The sequence below is a fragment of the Canis aureus genome, chromosome 7, assembly GCF_053574225.1.
Source record: "Canis aureus isolate CA01 chromosome 7, VMU_Caureus_v.1.0, whole genome shotgun sequence".
NCBI classification, from domain to species: domain Eukaryota; kingdom Metazoa; phylum Chordata; class Mammalia; order Carnivora; family Canidae; genus Canis; species Canis aureus.
This window is the reverse complement of record NC_135617.1, coordinates 44,829,567-44,854,895: the sequence shown is the minus strand read 5'-3', so window position 1 is coordinate 44,854,895 and position 25,329 is coordinate 44,829,567. Positions and strand designations below refer to the sequence as shown.

The following is a 25,329-nucleotide window of genomic DNA, read 5'->3' as shown; positions in this document are numbered from 1 at the left end:
TATCTATATATATTTTAAGAGGAAGAATAGGAGGAGGGCAGGGACAGGAGAGGGAGAGAAAGAATCTTAAGCAGGCTCCACATTCAGCATGGAGCCCAACGTGGGACTCTATCTCACAACCCTGAGATCATGACCAGAGCCAAAATCAAATTGGATGCTTAACCAACTGAGTCACTTGGGTGTCCTACATCTAGCTATATTTAAATTGATAGATCTAAAATTTCCTACATATAATCTAAAGATAAATATTATGCTATATATTTTAAATTTACAATATTTGGCCATTGCAAAAGATTCTTTTCCTTTACAAAATTATCTACTATTAGTTGACTTTAAGAAATATGTTTAACAGTATATTTAAATATTAATAATAAAATATAAAATGTTAAACAGCATAATCACATTTTGAGATTTTCAAAAACAAGTCGACCTACATGAACTTTGCAGGGAAAGTAGTTGCATAACATTTGGCTATACATTCTTTTCAAGCTCTGTGTAACTAGGTAAAAGTCAGTGTTTATTAAGTTCTTATTCTATACCTAGTATACAACTGATGTGACCAGAGAGAATATTTAATATTTTTAATAGCATAAATATTGATTTAGCTGTTTCTTATATATAATATTCGAAGTTCTACATTGTTAATGAAGATAGTTATTTGAACTTAAATAATAATGTACTAACCAACAGAGAGTTTGTTTATGTCTGTAAGAAGGTTAGTCTCCTTGATTTGTTCAAATATATCAGAAAATGCTTATTCAGGTACTACTAAGTCTTGTTAATTCCCTATTATCTTCAGAGCTGTCAAAGTCAAATAAATATAAAATACTTAATGGGCATTTCTATTATTTTTAATTGAATTTTTCTTTTATTATAAATAGCTCCTTTATGATATACATATTATGATATATAGACTACATATATATAGTGACTATTTACTGAGTGATTGCTTCGCATCACAGATGATTAAAACACCTTGTAAGTAACAACTGATTGCTTCCTTACAAAACAAACAAAAATCTAGAAGTAGGTACTATTCTTTTATTAGTTCCATTATTTAGAGGTAGAAACTGAGGTGAAGTGGTTTGCCCCTCGCCAGGGAGGCACAGTGATTTGCAATACAACTAAGTCTGGGGACTGGTGTTTGAGTTTCAACAATGGACATTATCTATGTACTTAATTCCTTGTTATTAGAAAGAGCCAATAAAATGTTTTTAAAAACTGGTTCAAAAAAATTTTAATTAAAAAATCAAGTTTCATATTATTAAACTTTCCTAAAACTTAAATTTCCTAAAAAAAGAAAAAAACATTTGACTAACAACTCTGCATTTCTAGAATGGGTCTTAATTATGATCACTGTGGAAGTGCAACCATAAATATGTCTTTTTGTGAAAACTGTAACATAAATGCATTCCTCATATGATTATACTTTAAAAATAGATGAAGAAATTGGAGCATAGTCTCAACAAATCATAGTGGAACAAGGAAAATCTTAAAATCATGAAGATAGAATAACACTGAAATTTCCCTTAAATCATTCCAAGGAAGCAGCGATGTGAGCAGAAAGAACAAGAATTCTGGCTTTACACAACAAAGTAAAAATTCTTTATCTACATTTCTTAAAAGAGTTCCAAAAGCGTGTATAATACCAAAAACTCTGTGAGAAGCAGTTTTGTGAGATGCAGAGAGAAAATACCTAAACTTCACATTTGATTAATATGTCCCAGACATCTTTCTACGTGTTTATATGCATGTACTTTATTTACTCGTATTACATTTACATCACAACATTTATTCATTTACTAATTTGAACCTCACAGCAATCTTTATTACCCTCATTTTACAAGTGAGTAAATTTAAGCACAAAGCGCTTAAGTGACTTGCAAGGTCTCAAAGCTCCTAAGTGGCAGAGCTGGGCTCCAAACTGAGTCTAGCTCTAGAGCCCATGATCTTAATGAATTTTCTTAAGATGGAGGCTGACATAGAATTTCATTTTTTTTTATTTATTTATTTTTTTGACATAGAATTTCAATTCAATAAATGATAGTAATTATTACAGACATATCAATATATATCCTTTGTCATAAAACCTAAAGAAAAGAAATTCTTTTTTTTTAATAATAAATTTATTTTTTATTGGTGTCCAATTTGCCAACATACAGAATAACACCCAGTGCTCATCCCATCATATGTTCTTACTCATTTGGGGAATATAAATAATAGTGAAAGAAAAGAAATTCTACATGTCTTTTTAAACCATTGTGGTTTTAGAATTCCTCAATGTCTTGATTCAACCTATTATGAAAGTATTTTCATTCATTTGAAAGTGAAAGAAGTCTCCAATGATTCATTGTTTCATAAAATATTTTCTTCCACAGTCCCTTAAGTCTCTGGTAATTCCTCATAATGTCTCTTGGAGATGTCCCAGTGATGTTCTCTAGCTGAGACAGACACTTAGTTAATGGAAGTTGAGTCTAGGGCAGAAAAATGTACTGAAGGGAAACATTTTGAGTGTGGCCAGTGTTCAATATTATGTGTGTTTTTTAATTTTTTACATTTGGTCTCTACATTTCTTTCTGCTTGTTATAAGATTAATGGAAAATTTTGGTCTTTAGTTGAGGAAAATGCTATAGAGCAGAGATCAACAAACTTTAAGGGTAAGAATGATTCTGAGGATTCCTTACTGTATTCTATTTATTTTATAATTCTATTTTCTTACTCCTGTTTTACCTGCTCTATAATCAATTGGAAGTTATACAAGAAAAAAAAGAGTGTTTTTATTCTTCACTGAATCCTCAGAACCTGGCAAAATGATTGATAATAGATAAATGTTCAATGAATGAGTGAACATATACATGAATGAATAAAAATACTACTGCTACTAATTGGTACATCTGGCTGATATTTACTAATGGCATCAGACTTCGTACTAAATAATATATATGAGTTTATATTACTTAAGAAAGATGAACATTTAAAGAAAATCGAACTGGAATATGGCTTATTTAATTTATAAGGTATAACTCACTGTTTCAGGGAAATTCACAAATTTAAATCATATCAGAAAAGAAATGGTAGATAAAAATACAGTATTATGTTTCATATATTACTCTATGTTGAGTTAATTGGCTTACTGCAGTGATGAGTTTGATGACTTCCTAAATCGGGGTATTTACAAGAATATGAGTTGATTTGTTAAGGCAGAATGGTGTTGAAAGAAGAGCAAACTTGGATTTTTAAAAAGGGTTGTTATAAAGACTACCGTGTGTTAAATCCATATCTCAAAGTTTTTGATCTCAGAAACTCTTTGTGCTCTTAAAAATTACTGAGGACCCCAAAGAGTTTTTGTTTACTGGGTTATGTTTGTCAATAATTATAATGCTAAATTTTATTTATTTTTATTTTTTAAAGATTTTATTTATTCATAAGAGACACAGAGAGAGAAAGGCAGAGACACAGGCAGAGGGAGAAGAAGGAGCCTCAAGGAGGGGAGCCTGATGTGGGACTCAATCCTGGAATTCCAGGACCATGCCTTGAGCCAAAGGCAGACACTCAACCACTGAGTCACCCAGGCATCCCATAATGTTAAAATTTAAAACAGACATTTTTAAAATACAAAAATGTGTAAGTACACATTACATTAATGATCAGAAAGATGACATCTCACATGACATGAAGTCTCTGAAGAACTCCACTTATGAGAATAAGAGTGAAAAAGGCAAATAACAGTATTTTTATGAAAGTAGTTTTTCCCTTAAGGATTGTCTGAAAAAATTTTAGGGCTCCCCAGATCACATCTTCCATTAAAGATATAAAAAAATGGTGGCAATTTCTATCATTGGGATACTTGGAAACACCACAGTGGAAAAAAGGTTAAAAACAGAGAATTAAAGCTATTTAAAATACTCTATTTGTTATATAATATTGAACACAAAATTACAAAAACATAACACACAGACTACTGGTGGTTATAAAAGACATATTTAAGATAAAATTTTGAGAATAACCACTAAAGAATCAGAACTTTCTAAAATTCCTTTAAATGAAATAAATGTAGTAACTTACCTGTAAAGTACCATTTTCAATAAATAATTGAATTAAAAACCCATCTACTGAATCTGAGTCTTGCTTGAGATACAGCAGGAGTCCATAGGAGTTGAAGGTCTGAAATTCTAGTGATATGCTATTTTGTGGATTTAACAACACTTTCTGAAATTCTAGATATGAATCTCCATAATAACAAGCACAGTTGAAATCTGTGGAGTCAGAAAGAAAATACAATTTAGGTTGGAGTTGAATATTCAATAGTTGGGTTCACATTAACATTAGCATAATATCTTCTGAAGTGGCTCATACTTGACTCTTTTCTGCCTGCTACAAGCCTGGGTACCAGTTTCCTCTGCCATAGTCACAGTGCTTTATCATAATTTCTATATACTGGGGGCTTCGTGATCAAATCTCACTGGAAGGCAGGAGTATCTAGATGATTAATCTTCAACAGTGCATTCAGCTATACTTTATGTTACAGGTCAACAGAAATTGGAATATTTTCTAAAGAAGTTCTTATTCACTGTATATATAACATGTTGGTACCAAATTATGATTTATGTCATTACTGTTAATTTAATTGAGTAGCTTTTGAAGGCTGATAAGAGATTATTGAGAAGTAAAGGAATTGTCATCTTTTTGTAGCAACACTATTTTAACTGAACTTCCTTAAAAATGATCACTCCCTTGTTCTTTTTTTCCTCATCTTCTGAATGATTCTATTTTAATTAGCCTTAATCTTTGAAATGAAATATAGACACTTTGAGTAAAATATCTGGACAATTTACATTTCTTAAATTTATAAATAGGTGATTAATGATACCTAGTTAGTTTACTCCTTTAATGTTACTTTCCATTATTCAAATTTGCTTCTGTTTGATTAAAAAGTTGACTGATTGTTTTACGATATTTCTGTAACAACAGATATGAGTTATCTCCTTTCGCTTCTTCCCTTCTGCTCCTCCTTTTGTGATAAATACACAAACTCCCTTTAGAATTTCTAATGTTTTATTCTTTTACAATTAATACAAATGATTATTCATGAAACTTTTAGTTTGCTGCCCACCATAAGATAACACTCTTTTAAAAATCTGTACTTTAAATCTTCTACAGAGTTTATATCCTATGTGGTGTTTTTTATTTTAAATTTTCAACAAAGTTTTAAAAATATTGTGTTATATATTCAAACTTGTAAAACACTCTAACGAAATAATCAGCTAAACTTCAAAGAATTTCTTCTTTCAACTAGAAATAAGAAATTTCAAAATACTTCCTGAAAAGTGTACTTTGTAGACATAAAAGCATATGAGATTTTTTTAATAAAAAAATTCATTGGTGAAGGTGGCTCAAAGATGGAAAATATTATCAATGTGTATTTAATTTTGATATCTTAACTACTTCAATTGTTATGTGAAATAAACAGATATTTGTTCATTATAGAGTTTAATAATGATGCTGCCTGCATAGTGCAATAAAGTTTCACATATTAAGTAATTTTAAAAGGTTTCAGCCACTTATTTGAATGAATTGGGAATGGAGACAAATAGCCATTTGATTTAAAGTTCAAAATGTCAAAGAGCATGAACTATTTTCAGACGAAAACTAGTATTACATGAATAGACCTAACATTGGTGAAAGGAAGAAACTACTATTTATTTTTAAGGATTTTGGAAAGATACAATCCAAATGACAATAGCAAACTCAAAAATTTTAATTTCATTGTTTTGTCTTTTTATGGACTAATTTTTTAAAACTTAAGTTGTTTTATGTGACTAGTGCTTTACATGAAAACCTACACATGCACCCATTTGTAAGGTATATGAGGTCAAGAGCCATATATGTTTGGTTCATCATTCTGTGCCAAGTGCTTGGTTTTCTCAAGCTTGTGAAACCATACTATCTCTTACAAAAACTATAACTTTTGTTTAAATGTATTGAGAAAATTGAATTGTGTTTTGTTTGGATAAAGAAAATCATGAAATATTTTACATAAAGCCATAGTAATTTGACCATATTTCTAGTGTTTCCTATTCACATGCATGAATACAGATTTTATTTTACATTTTTAGCAAAGACAATCAAATAAAAAGAGTGGTGACAGTAAGCAATGAAGTTTTATGAAGCAAGAGTAAGTGTAGAGGCTATTTCCAGTAATGATGTACTAGAGTAAAATAATAATGCAACACATTTTTCATTATCTACAATTAAATAAGTTCCTGCCTTTCAGTTTTCATTTTTTCAAAAAGAAGAATCTATCTGAATTGTATATCCTCACATTATAATTATACCTTTGAGTGAGTTTGTATGCTTTTGGGACATATAACCAGAAAGCCCAATTCAAGGTAGCTTCAGAAATAAAGAAATTCAATGGCTTAAGTAAAAGCAACTTCAAGAATAAGGTGGGATTTCAGATGGACTCTAAAAAGCTCAGTTCATTCCTCAGAGGAGACCTAGATTTGCTCTGTCCCTCCATTCTGCTATTCACATGGGAATTTCTAAGCAGCCTTGTCTTCTTCTGATTCTAATATGGTGGGCAGTGGTAGTTTAAATGACATACTTCCACATTTGTGTCCCATCGCTCAGTTTCCTATGTTTTCAAGAAAGGAAGAATTTTCCCAAGTATAGAATGAACCTTTCCTAGCAGTTAACTGGCTAGAACTGGTCACTGATTCTACTGTGGAGGGTGGAGTAAATTTCTATTGAGACCTGTGGGGAGGAATTCATAGTGAACAAAATTTGTATTCTGCTTGGAAGAATACTAAAAATCTAATCCCAGTATTTCCCCAGATTCATGCCATATTTCCTGGCTAATAATAGCTGACTGTCAGATTCAAAGACTCAAAGTACTCTATTACATGTCCAAGCTAGAACTTCCAATTTCCTGTGTCTGCTGCTCCCTTCTGAGATGATAGTTCTTGCCTTCATTTCCAATAGCACATACAGAGTACAAGGATGATTCTAGCCATACACAAAACATATTTAAAATTTAATTGTTGCTAGGTGGAGAGTTGCCAAAAATTTTTTGACACCTAATTATTTTATTTTCCAGTGCATACTGACCCACAACCATTCTCACTACATGAAGGTAAAGTAAATTTTAAAGCAATTTTAGTGAAAAATAAGAAGTCAATAACCCTCCCCTCCCCTACTGTACAAAGGAGGGTTTTAAATAGATTAGAAGATCTTAGGAGAATATAATAATGCAGAGTCTGAGGCATATATGAACATTTAAGTTAGAATAAAATAAAACTCTTGTGTATAATATCCAATTCTTTGATAAGTTATAAACAATTACTCCAGCAGCATATTTTCCTTTTAATAAAATGTGTAATTCTTAAAAGTACAGGATTCTCAGCCTGAGACTTTTTGTTTGTTTGTTTGTTTCTTGGTTAGTAGATCACAAAATACTAAATAGATTTTAAGTAACAGACTCTTTTTCATTGTTAGTGTTCTATACGTAAGGTTAAATGTGAAAACTGGAATCTTTTGGAAAAATTGAATACCAAGCTTATCTACAAGGTAGTTTGATAATGACTCTATAATGACTGAATAGTTTAAATAAAGGACATGTATTCTTTAACCCTACTTCCAATAAATTATTGTTAATACCAGTGCAATCCATGAATAATTGTTCAAAGAAAGAGTGATAATGTATTGCTTTCTGGAATATGTATTACCAGCTAAATTTTAAATAATTCACAACTAAAATGCAAAATGGCTTTTTATTTCATGCATCCTGGAAGTAATATTTAGAAAATAATAGTGAACATTAGTGATATGTGTGTATATGCAAAATTTTCCATTAAAATAGAGAAATACTAATGTGATAAAAGACTGCGTTTAACACTTAAATATAATACATACAGGAAGATATAATGGAATGTTTATTAAGTAACATTGAGTCTTGATGCTTTGTTCTACTAGTAATCGGATCAGCAACCATGTATTAGCTACAGAAACTCTCTGTGACTTTGTTTTCTTCATTTGTATTATTTCTAGAAAGAACTTGGATTTTATCACTACAAAATACTCTACATGTTTAATTCTTTATACTTCCATGTTCTACAAATTGTATTTCATTCACCTTAAAATCCAACTTTATACAATCCATTTAAATTCATCTCAATTAGCTCAGTATCGACTAATAAAGCAGGAGCAAGGAAGAAAATTAACATTTATACACTATGTGCCAGGTTTTGTTAAATACATATACTTTTTTAAATGCTGTTTTTTTTTTTTTCCTGGCAATTTAAAGATTCATGCCACTTGAGAATACTTTTGTAGGAAATAAGCATATTTCAAAATAAATCATGAAATCTCTGTTTCTTTCATGGATTTTCACAGATTGATTAGTCCATGGACTGTAAGTCAATGACATAATTTATAGAGCAAGTATTAATCGTATGATGCAAAAAAAAAAGTTTACAAAACAATACTGACATGAAAAGCCAGAATATTCAGTTTAAGATTAAGGAAGGAAAAGAATATTCAGTTAAGATTAAGCCAAAGGAAATGTATGATAAATGTGAGCTATAGAGGCAGATTTTAAGAAACCAGATGATTGCAAAGAAAGCTGAGAGAGAGCTAGTCAAGTAGTTGAATAAATTTTTTTCTGAAAGCAATTAACAATCTTTTTGAAAGGAAGCACAACTATAATCACTATATTTTCCTTTCACCAGCAATTGGAAAAAGATTACCATTAGAGAAAATTCCATATACAGCCACCTCTAAGGACTGGAAGTAACTCTTAAAATACAAATCAAATCATGCCACTCTCTTGCTTAAATCATTTGTTTTTGCTAATTGCCTATGATAGAATTACTTAATATTTACTCCGTATAGAATCTTTCCAAACATTTTTACCCTTTTTGCTTTTTAATATGGAATACCAATCACTCTAGGATAACTATAGAGTAGCCAACCTTCCCGTACTCATCAGCATTACCAGTCCTGTCATGCGTCATCCTTCCTGTACATGGGTTCTGTCTGTTTCTAAGATCATTATCCTTTTCCATTGGACAGATTGTCAACCTCAAACCAATCAAATGCTTACTTAATTAGTATAGATTTATGATGTCTTGATTTTGAAAGGACAAGCCTTACCCTTCCTCAGGATTGTGATACATATTGCTTGTCTTGTGCCATTTGATATAAATAGAACCAGTTACATGTGCAAATGTCCTATTAAATAAATTATATAAAAATTTATATTGGTAATTGATTTGAATTCCATGATCTTATAGAAAAAAAACTGTAACTAATTGATATATTTGTGATACCTTATCTTCATAAGATGGGCATGGTATGTTTTCATTTTACAAGGTAATCTAAAACACTTTTAATATAACTTTTCTTCATAAAGATCATGTGCGTATTTTCTTAGATTAACTTCTAAAAATCTTAGGAATTTGTTGTTATTTTATTTTATTTTATTTTTTAATTTGTTTCTATTTTAAATGTAACATTATATATTTAATTATGTTGTCATATTGAAATGTAATTGACCTGTATATTGAGCAGCTTCATTGAACTCCCGTTTTTGTAATACTGTGTCATTTGTGAGTAATGAAATTTTTCATTCTTTTGCTCATAATTCTTAAACTATCTTATTAGTTTATACAGTGCCAAGACTATCAGAAAAAAAACACTAAACTGAAGTAATGTTAATAAGATTCTTTTTTTTTTGAGATTTTTATGCTTTCCGCTTTGAATGTAACGTTTTGCTCTTTAGTAAGTGGTATCTTTTAACTCGTTAAGGAATTTTCCTTCTATTCTGTACTTGTCTGAAATTTTTAGCAGGACTTAATTTATCAGTTTTTCACTTATTGACATGCTTATAATTATAGCTTTGATAGTCTAATATTAACTTCTGTTTTTTCCCCAAAATAAATTCCATTTGCTTATGATGTGTGTACATACATGAATTTCATTTGCAAGAATTCATGTTTAGGACATTTCATCTAAGCTCATGATGGAGAATGCTTTTAAAATTTCATTTTTCATGGTACCCTTTCTGATTTTCATACTTAAGTTTTACTTAGCTTCATTAAACAAATTGGGCAACATGAATTTCAATTTCTAATTTTGGCAGTGTTTTTGTTTACTTGCCACCCCAAATGTAACTCAAACTATAAACTAAGAATTATAAAACATCTTCAAGCAATTATAAAGGATTTCATTTAATGTACTGATTAGGAATCAGAATGCTGTAGCAGGCAAGTAGTGACTTGCAAGGTGTTTTATAGTTTTATTTTGGTCACTTACTGTGTGTTACCTTAGAGAAGCCACTTCACTTCTCTACTTCCCCATCTTTACCCATTAATTTAGGTGGTACCTATTCTGAAATGGTAGTTACAACAAATCTAATTGTAGTTGGGATTCTTGGGCTAAATTATGTGCTTTATCACTTAAAAGCATAGAATCTTAGAGAAATAGTTCAACCTCTTTGAGTCTCTTAGTTTATCAATGCAATGATAATAACAAAGTTGTTGCATTATAATATATATGGAATTGCTTCATAAAGAATTTGCTCTAGTCTGTACAGCAGTCCCCCCTTATCTGTGGAGGATATGTTCAAAACCGCTAGTGGATGCCTGAAACTAAAGATAGTACTGAACCTACATTTACATCTTATTGTACTGTACGCCTCCTTCTTGTGATGATGTGAAATGATAAAATGCCTACCTGATGGAATGAAGTGGGGTAAATGACAGAGGAACTGTGATACAGTGTTTGGCTACTACTGGTCTTGTGACAGTACCTTAGAAGGAGGATTATCTGTGTCCAGGCCACAGTTGATCACAGGTAACTGAAACCACAGAAAGTCAGACTACCTATAACAGAATACTACTACTGTATATGTGAAAGAAGCCTCGAAACACAAAGGTTTTGTAACTAAAACTTATTTTTATTATATTTTTAAAGACTTTATTTATTTATTTATTTATTTATTTATTTATTTATTTATGAGAGACACACCCACAGAGAGAAAGAGGCAGAGATACAGGTGGAGGGAGAAGAAGGCTCCATGCAGGGAGCCCGACATGGAACTCGATCCCAGGTCTCCAGGATCAGGCCCTGGGTTGAAGGCGGCACTAAACCGCTGAGCCACCAGGGCTGCCCCTAAAACTTATTTTTAAAATAGGTATTCCATGTTTATGCTCTATATTTTTCTCAGGTATATATTTAGGAAGTTCTGAAGCATAGGGTATTGCCACATTATACAGTTCTGGGTAGAACCCTAAGTATTCCAAGGTGTTTATGTAGTGGAGCTGTTGTGAGATCCTTAAGTGCCCACTATTCCCATAATAATAGGAGCAGCTCACATTCTTACCTATTTTTATGATAGTAAAAAATGTGAATAAAACTAAACATGCAACTTTGACTACTAATGAGAATGCATATTATACTTTATTCTTCACATAGCACCTTTATATGCATCATCTAATTTGATTCTCATCTTGACCAGGGAAACATGAAAGGCTAATGTTCTTACAGGCCAGTTTATCTAAGAAACTGAAGCTTAGGGAAGGTAATTTGATCAAAGTAGTAGATCTCTCAGAAATTGGCTTCTTTCATCAAAGCACATGTTCTCTAACCAATTTTATTCTGTGTGAACAAGGCTGCTTATCAATTATTTTAAACATACAGTATTTCGATTCTTTAAAAAAAAAAACGTTCATTTATAATAGGTCCAGTGTGGATCTTTACACTGAATTCATGCATTCTCTGTAATGTGAGAGACTAGTGTAATGTAGTGTAATGATTAGCATCACTAAATGTACAAAGAGTGCCCCAGTGGGCTCCAAAGTGCTTATAATCCAGTTTTTGAGTATTGCTTTTTAAAAATAATTTATAGGGGTGCCTGGGTGGCTCGGTTGGTTAAGTGTCTGACTCCTGATTTTGGCTTAGATCACACGATCTCAGGGTTTTGAGATGGTGCTCCCTTGGGCTCCATGCTGGGCATAGAGCCTGCTTAAGATCCTTCCTCAAAAAAAAAAAAAAAAAAGATAGATAGATGATAGATAGATAGATGGATAGATAGATAGATAGAAAATCATTATTGAGCTCTTAGTTGCTTTGCAATAAATATTTAATTAATAAATCTACCCTGAAATTGAGTTACATTTAATCTTCGAGATGATGTATAATTTTTCCTTCTCCTGTTTAATGTTTAAGGAATATTATAGGCATATGTTGGTTTTTTTTTAAGATTAATTTATTTACTCATGAGAGACAGAGAGAGAGAGGCAGAGACACAGGCAGAGGGAGAAGCAGGCTCCACGCAGGAAGCCCGACATGGGACTCGATTCCAGGTCTCCAGAATCACACCCCAGGCTGCAGGTGGCGCTAAACCACTGCACCACCAGGGCTGCCCATGCATATGGGGTTTATAAGTATTCCTATTTTATTTGAAATCTACCCACTACTTAAAACATAATTTGATGAGGAAAATACCATTCCACAGAGAGATAAGAATGTGGTAGCACTGGGAAACCTTTGTTATCACTTAAACTTTTCATTCCTTTGATCAACCAATTTACAGAGAAAACAAAAGGAATGACTCAGGATTTTTCTGTTGCTCTAGGGCTCTAGCAGTCTCCTGAAAGACTCTCATGCAAATTTAGGATGGATTTATTGCTTCAATATTGAGATGACTTTGTATTTACTTTTTCTTATGATTCTGACAAATTACTTTTTCTATATAGAAGATTAGTACTAACAACTTTATAAACATATAAGTATTTATGTTGAATAAGTAACTTTGGGGTGCCTGGGTGGTTCATTAAGTGTCTGACTCTTGGTGTCAGCTCAGCTCATGATCTCAGGATCATGAGATCAAACCCCACAGGGGCTCTGTGCTCAGTGTGGAGTCTCTCGAGATTTTCTCTTTCTCTCTCTCCCTCTGCCCCTTCCCCTGTTTGCATTCTCTCTCTCTAAAATAATAAATAAAATCTTTAAAATAAAAAAAAAGTAATTTTTATCTGCCAACGTACATCATCATAATAGAGCCTAGGGCTCTAAGTATGGATAAAAATAAGCAGGCACGTCACATTGTATATTTATCAGAAGCTATCAGATTTAGACTATAATGGTTGCCCATAATACATCTGGGAATAAAGTATCAATTTAACAAGTTCTAAAAACTAATTGCTGATATGTGTTTTTTATTAATTTCCAGTAAAATAAAACACAAAAGCTATTACCAGTACTCTCCTTTATGCAACATAACCAAATGAGTAACTTACATTATAATTAATAAAACTTTGAAACCTCTTTTTAATTTTCTAGATAGACTGCTGCTTATTTGGGGCAGCATTTCAAAAGTACAATATTTGCTCAATGCATAAGGAATTAAATAGTTAATTCTTCACTCATATGTAATTAAAATAGAATCATAAATACTTAATATTTACTCATCAAATATTCTTTTTTCATGTACTTTATTTTACAATCTATCATATTACTTCAATGATGCCTATAGTCTAATTTTCCCCCTCAAGCTGTCTTGGCAATTATCAGGTTTAATTCTTTTCGATGCTCAGACTTTACTGATAGATAAGAGGATAAATAAAGGTGTTAATAGTGATTATCCATATCTCACCTTGTTCCTAGCAATCAGTTTTAATTAAATTTAATTTCCAACTCTTCAGCTGCTCTTTCAACATTGTTAGAGGTTCAAGAATGATTTCTGCTATTAACCAGCAGCTGGCTACAGGGAAGAATACAAATGAAAAATCATGTTCCTCAAAACTGTGGGACATAGATACAAGGACAAAAGGGAGACCACGCAAGTTAAGAAATATATAGATAATATGGTTTTATACACACACATATATGTATATATGGAGCTCAGGGCAGGCTTCTCAAAAATATGCCGAAGTGGCATATTGATTATTTTGAATTAAAGTTATTAGAGAAACAGCTAGTACAAAAAGACACTCTGACCATCTTCTCCCACTGAGAGTAGGAAATAAATTTCCCATGTTAAAGGTAACTTCCCTGTACAAGGAGGTAGAGAGACATCCTTAATACCAAAGGCAGAAAAATCAGGGCCAAGAGGCCTATGGAAATAAAACTGTTCAGTTTCTTTACTTATTAGTACCCAAGCCTAAGTTTCTTTGTCTTGTCAGTGCAAATTTATTGTTTGTCTAAAAGGTATATAAATATCCTGCTTTGATCACTTCTGGGATTTCATATTTATGAGATTGCTGTACGTATGGATAAAATGTTTTTTTTTCTCTTGTTAATCTGTCTTTTATCAACTTAATTGTTAGACTAGCCAAAAGAATCAAGAAGGGTAGGAGAAAATTCCCCCTCCCTGATGTACACACACACACACACACATACACACACAGCAGTCTTTACTTTGCACTGAATGGGAATGTTTTGTTTTGTTTTTAAAGATTTTATTTACTTATGAGAGATACAGAGAGCAAGGCAGAGACATAGGCAGAGGAAGAAGCAGGCCCCCTGCAGGAGCCAATGCAGGACTCGATCCCAGGACCGGGGATCATGCCCTGAGCCAAAGGCAGATGCTCAAACTCATCCGCTGACCCACCTAAATGTCCCTGATGAGAATGGTTCTTGCATAAAAACATCTTCCCTCAGGTGTGACAGGTTAGAGGATTTATTTTGAAAACAGCTACTTTTAGAAAACTCTAAAAGGCCTACTTGCCACTGACACTTTAGTATGACTTTTATCAACATGTAGGTTCATCATTAAAATGAGTCAAGGCATAAAGTACATCATGTTTCCTCAGTTATTTGTACTATGTGGCATTTTTAAGCCATTTCTAGTCCTTTTGGAATGAAGTATGATGAAAAGAAAAAAGAGATGATATCTTTTTTTGTTATGAGAGTACAGTGGGGAAGGTTACAAGTCAAAAAAGTGACATTCCCAGAATGGAGGTAAGGGCCAGAAAAATCAGGATAAAGAAGGAAGAGTGGGTGGGGGTTGTAACCATCCTGGGAATGGCATTAATGGAAAGCTGAGGAACAAACACATTAAATACAGAATTTGTTTTCCTTAGACCCATTTTGAAACTGTTACATATGAAAATTCCAGTGGTCTAGTAGAAACACATTATATTACTGAAAGTTCATCTAGTTAAGAACAATTTTAATGGTTGGGGCACCTGACTGGCTCAGTTGATTGAGTGTCTGACTCTTGATCTCAGCTCAGGTCTTGATCTCAAGATAAATAGTAAGTTCAAGCCCTGTGTTGTACTCCATGCTGGGCATGGAACCTACTTAAAAACAATAGATAAACAATTAAACATTATATGTAAAAAAAATTATATGTATATATACACATATATAGATGAAAAATTCTAATAAGCATATTGATAAGACTTTAAAATCTGGGCAGCCCTGATGGCCCAGTGGTTTGGCGCCACCTTCCGCCCAGGGCGTGATCCTGGAGACCTGGGATAGAGTCCCACATCAGGCTCCCTGCATGGAGCCTGCTTCTCCGTCTGCCTGTCTCTGCCTCTCTCTCTTTCTCTGTGTCTGTCATGAATAAATAAATAAAATCTTAAAAAAAAAAAAGACTTTAAAATCTGTCAATTCTTAGAATGTCTCCAAGCTGCAATAATCAGTTTTATATTTTTATTTTTCCTACTATTAAAAAAAAAAAACTTCCACTTCACAGCTCTGAGGACACATTCTATAATGCAAAATGCATTCTTTTAATTCCAAAGTTGTTATAAAGATGTGTTAATTTGAGTGATATAAAGCTTAGAGAACAAACTGCAATAAAAAAGTGAGAAATGAAAGATATGAATTTCCTTGGGAAAATATCTTGTAAAGATTTGAAGCTTCTTGTCATCTGGATGTCCTTGTACATCTCAGTGAGCTCAGTGGGCTATGCAGGATAACCTGACATATTAAGGTTAAAAATTAGTCGGATTTCATTCAAGGACTGCTGATTATGTCAGCACATAGGTGGTTTGGTAAAAAATGTATCAACTCTAAAACACTTAACTAGTGGGATTTTTACTCCACTTTTGCTCACACTTCCCATCATCTAGTCTTGCCATTTCCTGAGGCTTTTATAGATTCTATGCTATCAATCACCATGCTCTCTATATTTCCGACTGCCAATTTTAGTTTCCAATTCTCAGGTCTGTTTAGTCTGTTATCATTTGTCCAATTGTTTCTCAGCTTCCAAATTTTTATGTCTGTTTTCTCTTCTACTATTATATCTTTGTCTTAGTGGATTTATATATATATATATATATATATATATATATATATATATATATATTTCTTATTATTTGTAGGATTTCAGGAGGAAATGCAGGTAAATTTATAAGTTTAATCATCTTTAACTGGACTGCTAGTTTTTGTTAATCTACAGTTTTCAGTTAGAAAGTCCACAGAATTCTTTATGTTCCTACAGAATTACTTCTAAGCTTAGTTAATAAACTCTTGTTTTTAAAGGACTACCCTAAATAAATAAATAAATAAATAAATAAATAAATAAATAAATAACCACCCCTGGGCAGCCTTGATGGCGTGGCAGTTTAGCGCTGCCTGCAGCCCAGGGTGTGATCCTGGAGACCCGGGATCGAGTCCCACGTCGGGCTCCCTGTATGGAGCCTGCTTCTCCCTCTGTCTGTGTCTCTGATCTCTGTCTCTCTCTGGGTCTCTATGAATAAATAAATAAAATCTTTAAAAAAAATAAAGGACTACCCAAAATACATGTGAACTCTGCCTCACTCTATCAGGATTATATTACAGTTCTGGTCTTTGTTGAAACTGTAAGTTTATCAAGAAATCATAGACCTGTAGAATCTGCCCTTCTTATAGAGAAGTACTATATATGATGGCACATTTTATTACATTCAGTCTACATCTACAAATGTTACTTAAGCTAATGCTGTCCACAGGTGATCCTTATATTCAAGACTCTACTACCAAGGCTTCATCTAATATTGTAAATCCGATGGGAAACCTTAGACCTGATACTTAAGAGTCTTTCAATTTTTGGAATTTCTAGAAAAGTGGGAATTATTCAATTAGATGCATAATTTGGTTTATAATATAAAAATACAAATTAGAACTAATTTGGTTTATTATAAAAGTAGTGTCACTGTGGATGTAGCAAAAAGTGAGACCAGTGATTTCCCAGAGTTGCTAGATATTTGCTAATTCCAACAAGAAAGTGTCATAATTGAATAATCAGATTCCATTTCCTTCCATTCTATGAGAATGTAGGGCTATATTTACCTGATAAAACAGAAAAATATAAACAGATAAAATATAGTGGCTAAACATTTTAATAAGCACTTTAAAATGCAATATTGAGCAGAGGCCAATCTAGATATGGAAGTTGAAAACTATACAAATGGAAGTGCAATGAAGTTATATTCCTACAAGGCTGACCTTGTAGAAGTCTGAAAACTTCTGTTTTGATGAGGCACATGATAGGAAAGAAGAGTCCCATTCAAGATAGGTCCCATTCAAGATTAGGAGTCAAATAAGAAATCCCTACATAAACTAAACTCCAAAAGGGAGATATAAATAAACCTGCCATATATATAAGAAGTTGGTAAAGAAATGACTGTTTGGCCATAGTGCTGGGAAAAAAGCAAAAAAAAATCCTGAGCATTTATAACCAAAATCTAGTCCTCCTGTATGTTTATAGAATGAATTTGCTAATATATAAAGTGCATTCTAGATGTATTAATTTAATGCATATGCATTCATATTAATTTAGGAAGACCTCAAATCTAGAATTTATTTAAGTGATACACAGTTCGCAGTATTCAAGCATTTGGCAGAAAAATAAAATCACAAAACCTAAGTAGAATAACACATTTTAAAACCAGAATTCTAAGAATTCCTATCAATAAAACTCCAAGGCAAGGTGCTTTCAAAGAATTGTCAAACATCCAAAAAAAAAAAAAAACAAAGCACCATGAACAAAAAACTATCAGCAAGAATATAAAAAACATATATACTTCAGCTAATGAAATAATCTGATGTAGAATATAAAATAGTTTTGCTCCATGTTTAAAAAGTAAGAGATTGAATAAAAAATGTAAAGAATGAAAAACTATTACATAGGACCAAGAATATTTGAAAAGGAATCAAATAAAACTTGTAGAAATGAAAAATAAAATATCTGAAACAAAAACTCAGTGGAAAACACAGCTTTAAAGATCATTAATCTACTGAAATGTAGATATGAATAAATATCCAGAGTGCAGCAAACACTAGATAAAAAGTATGAAAACAAGGTTAAGAAACATGTTAGAAAGAGGGAAGAATCTAATATGTACTCATCTAGAATTCAAAAGTAGAGAAGAAAAAAATATGGAAAAGCAATATTGAAGAATTATATGAAAAGTTTGCAAAATAAAGCAACCTGAACAAAGGAATACAAGATTTATAGATAAGACTAAACATATAATAATTGATTTCTGGTATAAATAATATGGAGTTAAAAATGGAAAACAATCTTAGATAAAGAGAAGGGCAGAGACGAGAAACAGTGTTCAAAGATCCTTGTATTTGGTAGGAATATCGAATAAATACTGATAAAATTTACACATTGTACATATGCATGATGAAAATTTAATGACTAACACTGAAGAAACAGAAACAGCAGATAACTTATAATTTTAGAGCAAAGACTCGATGAAAAGCTCCTGCAATCAAAACATAGCCAAGGGAAAAAAGACAAAAGGAAAAAAAAATGCAGAACACAAATAAGATGATGTAATACTTATATCTGAAATCATAGTAAATATAAAAGTAGTGCACTTGACTCATCTCTGCCATTTATAGTGACAAACCAAATCTTAAGCGCATGAAAAGACTGCCTTTCCAAACTTTGTAACTTTGCTGCAGGAGTAATTTCCTTATATTTTAGTAAACAATAGGAATGTTGGGGGAGGGGCATCTGGGTGGCTTAGTGGTTGAGTATCTGCCTTGAGTTCAGGTCATGATCCCAGAGTCCTGGGATGGAGACCCACCTTGGGATCCTTGCAGGGAGCCTGTTTCTCCCTCCGCCTGTGCCTCTGCCTCTCTGTGTCTCTCATGAATAAATAAATAAAATCTTTAAAAAAAGAGAAAAGAAAAGAAATGTTTTGGGGAAAGATAGGTATGTTTACATAAGGGGAAAAGTATGCTATGGGGATATATTCACCATATTCTAAGTTCTAAAATATGAGGAAGATATTGTACAGTAATGGAAGTACAAAAAGTTAAGAACTGTCAGAGCCTCCTAAGGAAAATTAACATGAAGGAGAAAATTTGCCTTCAGTCATTCAAAAACTAAAGGAATCAAGAACAAGTAAGTATTGCCTTTTTTATTTTTTTGGTCTGAAAACATCAAGGAACAAAATAGATGTCCTTGCACGAGAAAGAAAGCAAATATTTCAAAATGATACTGAGACAATTTTTTGTCCTTATGAACAAAACTGAAATTGTTCATAATTAAAAGCCATATGTAAAAATATCAATTCTATGTGGCTTACGAAGTACATGGGGAAACAGCTTTTTAATGCTTTTGGCAGAACATATAGCAGAACACTTCTTTTATTTTAGCAAAAGAAGTATTTCTTTAAAAAGACACAAAAACAATAATTCAAAAATGAAAGGATGGACATATTTGAGGATATTAAGGATTTATGTTAATCTGAAAACACTAAAAATAACAAGCCATAAACACCAAAAAGGCATTTGCAAAACATATAACTGAGATCAGTTATCCAACATTAAACACAGAATCCAAAATTAAACATGGACAAACTGAAACTATAATCCAATAAAAGCAATTAATCTAATTTAAAAGAGCATAAATGACTTGGAAAAACGTTTCTGAAAGAGAAAATACCAATTATCAGTAACATAGAAAAAATGCTAATCTTTATTAGCATTCAGGGATTGCAAATTACTCCAATAAGATATTTTTTATAATTATCTAAATGGCAAAAACTTTCAGTATGAAAATACCAGGTGTCCCTAAATTTATAAAATAACCAATACTGTTACAGAATTTGATTGGGATTTGGTACAAATGAAGTCATTTTGGAAAATGTTTTGATATCGTCAAAAAAAATTCAATGTTTTTACCCTCTCTGATGCAGCAAGTCTATTTTATGCTTATGCCCTAAAGAAGCTCATGCATGCATGTAGTAGGAAAAAAGCAGTATGCATCAACATGGAAGATTCTAATAAGTAAAATGTTGATCAAAAAGTAAGCAGCAAAAAAAAATGTATACAATATTGTAAAATTTATGTACATGAATTTTAAAATAAAATAATTTTACAATAAAATACATTATTTATTATATATAATACTGCATGTATATTACTACATTGTTTAGTGATGTATAATTATAAAAAAATATCAAAGATTAATAAGCAAAATGAAAGCCATGGGATATGGGTGTTAAAAAGTTGCTGATAATGTTCTACTTCTTATGTTATGTGGCCAGTAGGTATAGTTCTTTCATGTGTCATTCTTTATTTATGTAGTTTGTCTTTGTTGTATTTTGTATTTATTCACTATGTAATAAAAACAAATTGAAAAGTAAAACTTTATAACTGTAAATGGGATGGTGGTTAGACTAGTTTTTAGTTTGTTGCCTGAGTAACTCTGGAATCTCTATGCGATTTTATCCCTAAGAAAATGTCTCCATTTTAAATGACACATCTGACTGTGGATTCTACTTTACCTATGTCAGATATTGCACTGATTTAAGTCCTGGATGTTCAATATCTATCCTGGGAAGCAGAGCTGTGGTCTTAAAATGAACAATCTGGAGCAGACAAAAACTCAATTATTTAGTTTTCTTACTTATTTTTCCATAGCATATTCTCCCATCCACTCCTACTCAAAGCCATATTTTGCTTTCATAACATTTTTCAGGTTTTCCTAAAAACAAGGAACTATTACAAAGAAGTTTAAATAACAAAGTTAATATAACTCATATGTTAAAATTTGTTTACCAACTTTAAGAATTTTCAATAACTCAGTCTCAAAACTCATTAGCTTCATGTGCACAATTGATCCATTTGCTCCTTTTCATAAACAAGTATGAAAATATTCATGAGTAACTGGTTCCACCTTCATCCTACTAGCACTTTCTAAGACTCCTGTGAATCCAGGAAATCTTGGGAATCCTGAAAGGAAACATGACATCCCTTCTAGCTCTATTGTACTACAGCTTCCCCACAGCCAAGGGCTCTGCTTCTCTGCCTTTACTGAGATAAGATTTTCTCCCTTCTTGCTTTGAGAAGTTAACAAACTGGTGATAGTGCCGATGTTGCTAGAAAAAAAGATGCTAAAAGAAAAAAAAAGAAGAAAAGAAGACTCTTCACACATTTTGCCAGAGTGTAGAGTTCACTATATTCATTCTTTCATTTCATTATTCAGCTGTGACAGGCCAAGTACCCACTATGAGTCAAGAACTGTTCCACCTATTTATCTTTTTTCTCTTCAGGGACTAATTTTTCTTATTTGAAAGGAAATTGTTTCTTATCCTTGATAAAATCTTTAATGTCTTCTGCTGTCTCAGATCTCCTGTGCCCTTTATAGTATATTCTAGAATTATATTAGATTAGGATGCCAGAATTCACTATAAAAGGAAATGGGAAAAACTGAATAAAAGTACAAATCAGTTACGGCTACAAGGTTCAAAGTGTCCACAAGCCTTCCCTTCTGATGACCCTGCTAATGGAGGCTAAGTAAAAATGATCCTGCTGCTGTCACTGCATATTATAATTCTGTTTGAAAGAAGTGAGGAGCCTATGAGAGTCAGCTCTCCCAACTGTCTGAGACTAGTCTTGATTTAGACCATTACAAATTAATTAATCTCAGAAGTCAACATGGGAGAAATGTAGTGATGAGAAGAAAAATCATCAGAAAACACACAGATTCATATTTGGTTCAGTAAATTTAGCATGTTTATAAAACCATTTTCCTTTCATCTTGACTTGAAGGAACATGTTTAGCCATTGTCAGAACTCATCAAGCTCAGATTTTGTTTATTTCCAGGAAATGATAAGTATAAATTTAAGTCTTTTTACTGATCAATTTAGTGGAGAATTTGGTTTACCATGTAGATATTTCAGCTACAAAAATTAAGAAAAACAGGTATATTAGCTGATTAGGAGACATTTAAATATGACTATTGAAATAGACACATCAGAAACAGAAACAAGGGGCACCTGGGTGGCTCAGTTGCTTAAGCATCTGCCTTAGGCTCAAGTTATTATCCCGGTGTCCTCGTATCGATCCCCACATCGGGCTCCCTGATTCTTGGGGAGCCTGCTTCTCCCTCTCTCTTTACCCTTTCTGCTCCCCTTGCTTGAGCTGTCTGTCAAATAAATAAATAAAATCTTAAACAAACAAAATACATCTCAAATATTAATCTACATACTAGCACCTATCTACAAAAACAGTACTTCAGGGAGTTTAAATAAGACATTAAGCAAGAGTTAATGGAATAAATAGCTAAAAATCACTGTCATTTCAATGCAGCAATTTTGTCATCATTGGTCCATCCAAGCTTAATATGTCATAATGACATCCTGAAATAGTCACACACATACCATCCTTCAGCTGTAAAGCTGGATTTAAACCTTATGTTTTTATGAAGGAATTCAACTAAAAACACTTTGATATCTCACAGAAGATGAAAGGATGTATTTTTATAATTTGAATTAAAATTATAATATTTAGCCCACAATTTTGCCACAAAGAATAATAAATTTGGGCATTGATTTTTCTTATTACGGACCTTCCTTGATACATGATGGGATTATATCCCAATAAGCCCATCACAAATCAAAAATATTCTAAGTTTAAAATGTATTTAATACACTTAACCTACCCAACATCATAGCTTAACCTAGCCTACCTTAAGCATGTTCAGAACACTTACGTTAACCTACATCTGGGCAAAATCAAGTGTTGAATATCTCATGTAATTTACTGAATCCTGTACTGAAAGTGAAAAACAGAATGGTTGTATTAGTTGGTACAGAATGTTTGTATCAGTTTATGTTTGGGATCCTGTGGCTGACTGGGAGCTATGGTTTGCTGCCCCTGCCCAGCATCACGAGAGTATCATATTACAAATTGCTAGTGCAGGAAAAGATCAAAATTCAAAGCACAGTTTCCACTGAATATGCATTGTTTTTAAATGCAAGTCAAAAAATTATAAGCTGAACCATCCTAAGTTAGGGACCATCTGTATTTATTTTGATGACACAAAACCATAATGGTAGTAACTATCTAGCATTTATTAGTCAAATCATATTTGTTAGGCAAAAGAAAATTTAGAAGAAAATTTAGTTTCTAATATAAAAGAAGAAGATACAACTATAATTTAATAAAAACTCTAGATATATTTATCTTATTGTATTTTATGTAGCTTGGGAAATTAAGATTTGAAATATATAAAAGTCTAAGTGTCATTAATAACATCAAATTTGGTGTCATGTTTATTTTATAGTATATAAATGGAGAAATAACTACCCAATGCCATGGCACACTACTTTAATATGAATAAAAAATAACAGTAATTGCTATACATAAGTCAATCTGTTGTCAGTAAATGTTTCTCAACTAACACACTTAAGCACTAATTAATAAAATATTTGCTAATATGACCTTTTTAGAATTCATGATTACAAAGCCAACACAGAAATCCTAATGCCACTTATAAGTAAATGCTAGGAAATCAAATATAATTGTACTACATATTAACAAATAAACAGTAAATAAAAGGCCATGTGCCTAATTTTCACTTTAAAAAGTATTCAAATTCCTTTTAATAGATGTCAGAATTATAGTAAGCTATTGATTACATAACAAAAGGGCACGAACAGAACGGGCACTAACAGAGTTAAAAAGGATCTCTGGACTCTCACCTTGAGACTTGTGGATAAACAGCCAGAATGGTTCCCACTTAGAATGGGGCCGTCTGTGTTAACATAATTTAGAGAAGCTTATAACCCACCTTTGGTAACGTGACTTAGTTGTTGATACTAGGAAATCTTTGTACTCAAAGATAAGACTACATCAATAAATAATCTCACTTTTCATTACATGATATTCATACAAACCAACTTATCAGAACCAATTATCTGCTCATCTGATCAAAATAGCTCATTTATCAAGCAATAGCTTACTATTGCTTCAAAACCTTAGCTTAACTGTATTTACAAATTCTAAGCTATTATACTCCCATTTTCATTCACTTTCAATTCCCCAACTTGAAAAACCCTCTCCTTTAATCATTTTAAGCTTACCCCTTCCCCATATTCCTATAACTAGCCCGCTTCTAACTTCCTTCCTGAGGTCTGCTAAGATTGAGTCCGTGTGTTCTCCCCTATTTCAGTGCATCCTAATAAACTAGTTCTTGTTTATAAATACACTACATGCTGATATCTTGGTAACTTCTACATATGAATTCATAATTTTCCCATGGCTAGAATAAATACCAAATAATGTCTTCCTGTTGTTAAAGTACAATAACAATATACACATGTGATACCATGAGAAGTTGCTTTCCTGCTTAAGAAAAAAGGTAACAAGGAAACAGCACATGCATTTCCCACCATCAGTCACTCATCTTTTGTTTACTTACTTATTTATTGCTCATTACGATTATTGCCTAGAATCATAGAATGAATACAGGAGAATACTCTTAAAATTGACTTAAATCCTATTGGTATTCTAGAAGCTTATCAAGTTAATTATAAATTTGCACACTTCATGATGATAGGAACCACAGATCATAACTATTTTCACTTCCTGCTATTAATATTGATGGTCATGGTTAATTACCAGTTTTATCAGAATTAATTCAATGTGGTAAATTTTCATGTACACTTTATTTCAAAAACCTGCATTAGAAGCAGAAAGTTTTTGTTAAGACATAGCATGTTATGTATTCCAGAAGAGCAACACAGTACCATGATTAAACAATTTGAGTTTTGTAGTCAGAAAACCTAAGTTCAATTTAATAACTGTGAATCTTTGGGTAAGTTACTGAAACTTCAATTTTTCTTATATGAAATGATACAGCATTTGTGTTGTCCCAATTGTAACTCTCCTAACTCTCTTGTGAATTCAGCTCTCTTTGGTCACAGTAAAGGGCAGGGAAAGCTTTCAGGACAATGGATAACCACAGTTGTTTTCAAACGGAACTGTTTCTCCTGGGGTCTCCCACCATGACACATTGGCCAACTAGAAAACAGGTGAGAAAACACGGATTTACAAATATCTTTCCTTTTTCTTTTACACTATGATCAAGT

At 32.2% G+C, this 25,329-nt stretch overlaps 1 protein-coding gene across 1 annotated transcript in view; it reads right to left on the bottom strand.

Annotated features, from left to right (window-relative positions):
• The window catches only part of EYS (EGF-like photoreceptor maintenance factor), a 1,514,868-nt gene that overhangs the window by 580,828 nt on the left and 908,711 nt on the right, over positions 1 to 25,329 (bottom strand). Inside the window, exon 24 of the mRNA XM_077903501.1 lies at positions 4,066 to 4,256. Within this exon, the coding sequence (XP_077759627.1) occupies positions 4,066 to 4,256 (191 nt within the window). The remainder of the gene's footprint in view (positions 1 to 4,065; positions 4,257 to 25,329) is intronic.